At 33.2% G+C, this 2,514-nt stretch overlaps 1 protein-coding gene across 1 annotated transcript; it reads left to right on the top strand.

Annotated features, from left to right (window-relative positions):
• Positions 1-1,446: 1,446 nt before the first annotated feature.
• LOC149243433 (coproporphyrinogen-III oxidase 2, chloroplastic-like) lies at positions 1,447-1,832 on the top strand. Its single transcript, XM_089371211.1, has one exon. The coding sequence runs from the start codon at positions 1,530-1,532 to the stop codon at positions 1,830-1,832; it is 303 nt and encodes a 100-aa protein (XP_089227337.1). The 5' UTR covers positions 1,447-1,529.
• The last annotated feature ends 682 nt before the right edge of the window (positions 1,833-2,514 follow it).

The following is a 2,514-nucleotide window of genomic DNA, read 5'->3' as shown; positions in this document are numbered from 1 at the left end:
GGAAAAACCTATCAAACTCAGTTTGTCAAACCAACAGTGAGGACAGCCATCTCTGGCTGCTATCCGCGAATGTCAGTTGACACATCACTGTTATCAAGGAAAACCACGCCACCTGAAATAACCCGCTGGTGGTTCGTAAGGGAGCAGGCTTTCACTCCTGCCAGATGCCTCTGGGTCTTGGGCCGTTAACCTGTTTCCTTACGTCCGAGGAAGACGAGCTCTTAGCCAAGCAGAAGCAGTTTTAAGGCATACTCCAGGCCCAAGTTGCGTCTCAGTTATGTTAATAATATTGGATAAAATTTCAATATTAAAATAATAATGTTATAGGTTTAATCTATATTTTATAAATTAAGATATTTATGATTAAATATCTAAATATGTAAACACTTGAACATTATTTATATATGAGATAAGACAATTATTCCAAAACACTTTATATTAAAGATTATTGTAACAAGTATAAGAATCAAATTAGAACTTCGTATAATCTAATTTAAAGTTGATCCAGCATAACATTACGTAGATCATAACAAGTGCGAGATGGATCAAATTAAAAGCATCCTCAAGATCAAAAACAACTTAATATCTGATCTAAAAGCTTACCGGGTATTTGGCCAGATGGATTTCAGCCATCAAATTAACGGCATCGTCAAGCTCGAAAACTTTAAATCTGATCTAAAATATTGCAGAGATATTTGGTATGGAAGAAGATTGTAAACGGAATTTTTTTATCAAATCTACTCTATAATATGACAATATTTATAGTTTACTGGCCAACACTGATTTGAGGGATCAAAGCTAACACATTCTAAGTTGATTATGGGAAAAAGAGAGTAAGTTTAAAGCTAAGGTTAACGCAGCCTTCTGCTATATCAAGAAAGTATAAAACACAAACTTTTCTGGCAAATTTAACAGTACCGGCGTTTAAAGCCGATCCTATCAAATGCATACCAAACTTATCAAATGCATATGCAGAATCCAACAACATTTTTAAAAGAAAAACAAGGTAAAATTGCAAACACGGATTCCAGCATTTCTGTACACGAGGAGACAGTAAAACAAAATATTTATGGTAGGTTTGACCGAACGGCATTTTAAGCGAACTATCAAATGCCTATGCATAAATTTAATCTTCATAAATTTAACCTTAAAACGTTAAAGAGGAATCCAGACATCCAATTAAAGGCATTATTAAAGATTCGAGCAGTTCGGTATAGAACAAAATATTTAAAATATTTATGATAAAATTTAACCTTAAAACGTAAAAACAGAAATTCAAACATCAAATTAAAGGCATTATTGAAGAGGAAATACAGATTAAAATGCAAACGCAGATTGAAGGCATTATTAAAGGAAACATCAGACTGAGCGCATTATTAAAGGAAATACAGATTAAAGATTCGGCAATCAGATTAAAGGCGTTAAATAAAGTATGCTTACTGAGCTAATTCCCGCCGCCCGGAACGTTTCTGAGAGATGGCGAATCAGAGTCGTCGAGCACGAACTCAGTGAGAGCCCGTTTCGAGAAAATGATAAAGAAAGCGCAGGATGATGTTTGCGCGGCGGTAGAGGCGGTGGACGGGCACAATTTCAAGGAGGACGTGTGGTCGAGGCCTGGGGGAGGAGGCGGAATCAGCAGAGTTTTGCAGGACGGAAATGTGTGGGAAAAGGCAGGAGTTAACGTTTCCGTTGTCTACGGTGAAATGCCGCCCGATGCTTACCGTGCGGCCAGGGCAGCTAATTCTCCGGACAATAACAAGAAATTGGGCGCAATTCCGTTCTTCGCGGCGGGAATTAGCTCAGTAAGCATACTTTCTTTAAACAAAGTGTAGAACCGCCTTCATGAATATTCATAAATACACGACGAGAGCTTTGTGGGTGGTTAGAGGGTTTATGCCCGCTCTATGCCCGCCAGGTGTCAGCCTGAGGAACAAAGGGACGACGAAAGTCCCTTTCAAAGGAAGGCCTATTGGCCTAATTAAAAAAAAAAAAATGAACAAAAAACTAAAAAAAATTAAAATTAAAATTAAAAACAAACTAGATTTAAAAAAAATAGACAATTAACAACAACAACAACAAAAATTTAAGATTAAGATGTTGATTACTTTTATATATATATATATATATTATAATAATAATAAAATTCTCATAAACCATAAAAGGAATGGGAAAAAACAAAAAAACCAAAAATTAACAAATATATATAGATATATATATATATATATATATATATAAGTAAAAATAAATTAAAAAAATAACAAAAACAAGAAGAAAAAAAAACAAAACAAACTTAGATTTAAAATAATAATAATAATAATAATAAATAAAATAAACAACAACAAAAATTAAAAAACTAATAAAATTAATATTAAAAACAAAAACAAAAAACTCCGGGAAAAAAAACAAAACAAAACAAACAAAAAAAACAAACAAACAAAACACAAAACAAAACAAAAAAACGAAAAAAACAAAAACAAAAAACAAAACAAAACAGACAAAAAACAAAACAAAACA

This window comes from Pinus tabuliformis, chromosome 8, assembly GCF_031772625.1.
Source record: "Pinus tabuliformis cultivar Carrire ecotype Pingquan chromosome 8, CPIR1, whole genome shotgun sequence".
NCBI classification, from domain to species: domain Eukaryota; kingdom Viridiplantae; phylum Streptophyta; class Pinopsida; order Pinales; family Pinaceae; genus Pinus; species Pinus tabuliformis.
The sequence above is the reverse complement of the archived record's forward strand: the minus strand, read 5'-3'. Positions and strand labels throughout refer to the sequence as shown.

Excerpts from the sequence above, each read along its gene's own strand:
- LOC149243433 (XM_089371211.1), top strand. The coding sequence starts at position 1,530 with ATGATAAAGAAAGCGCAGGATGATGTTTGCGCGGCGGTAGAGGCGGTG.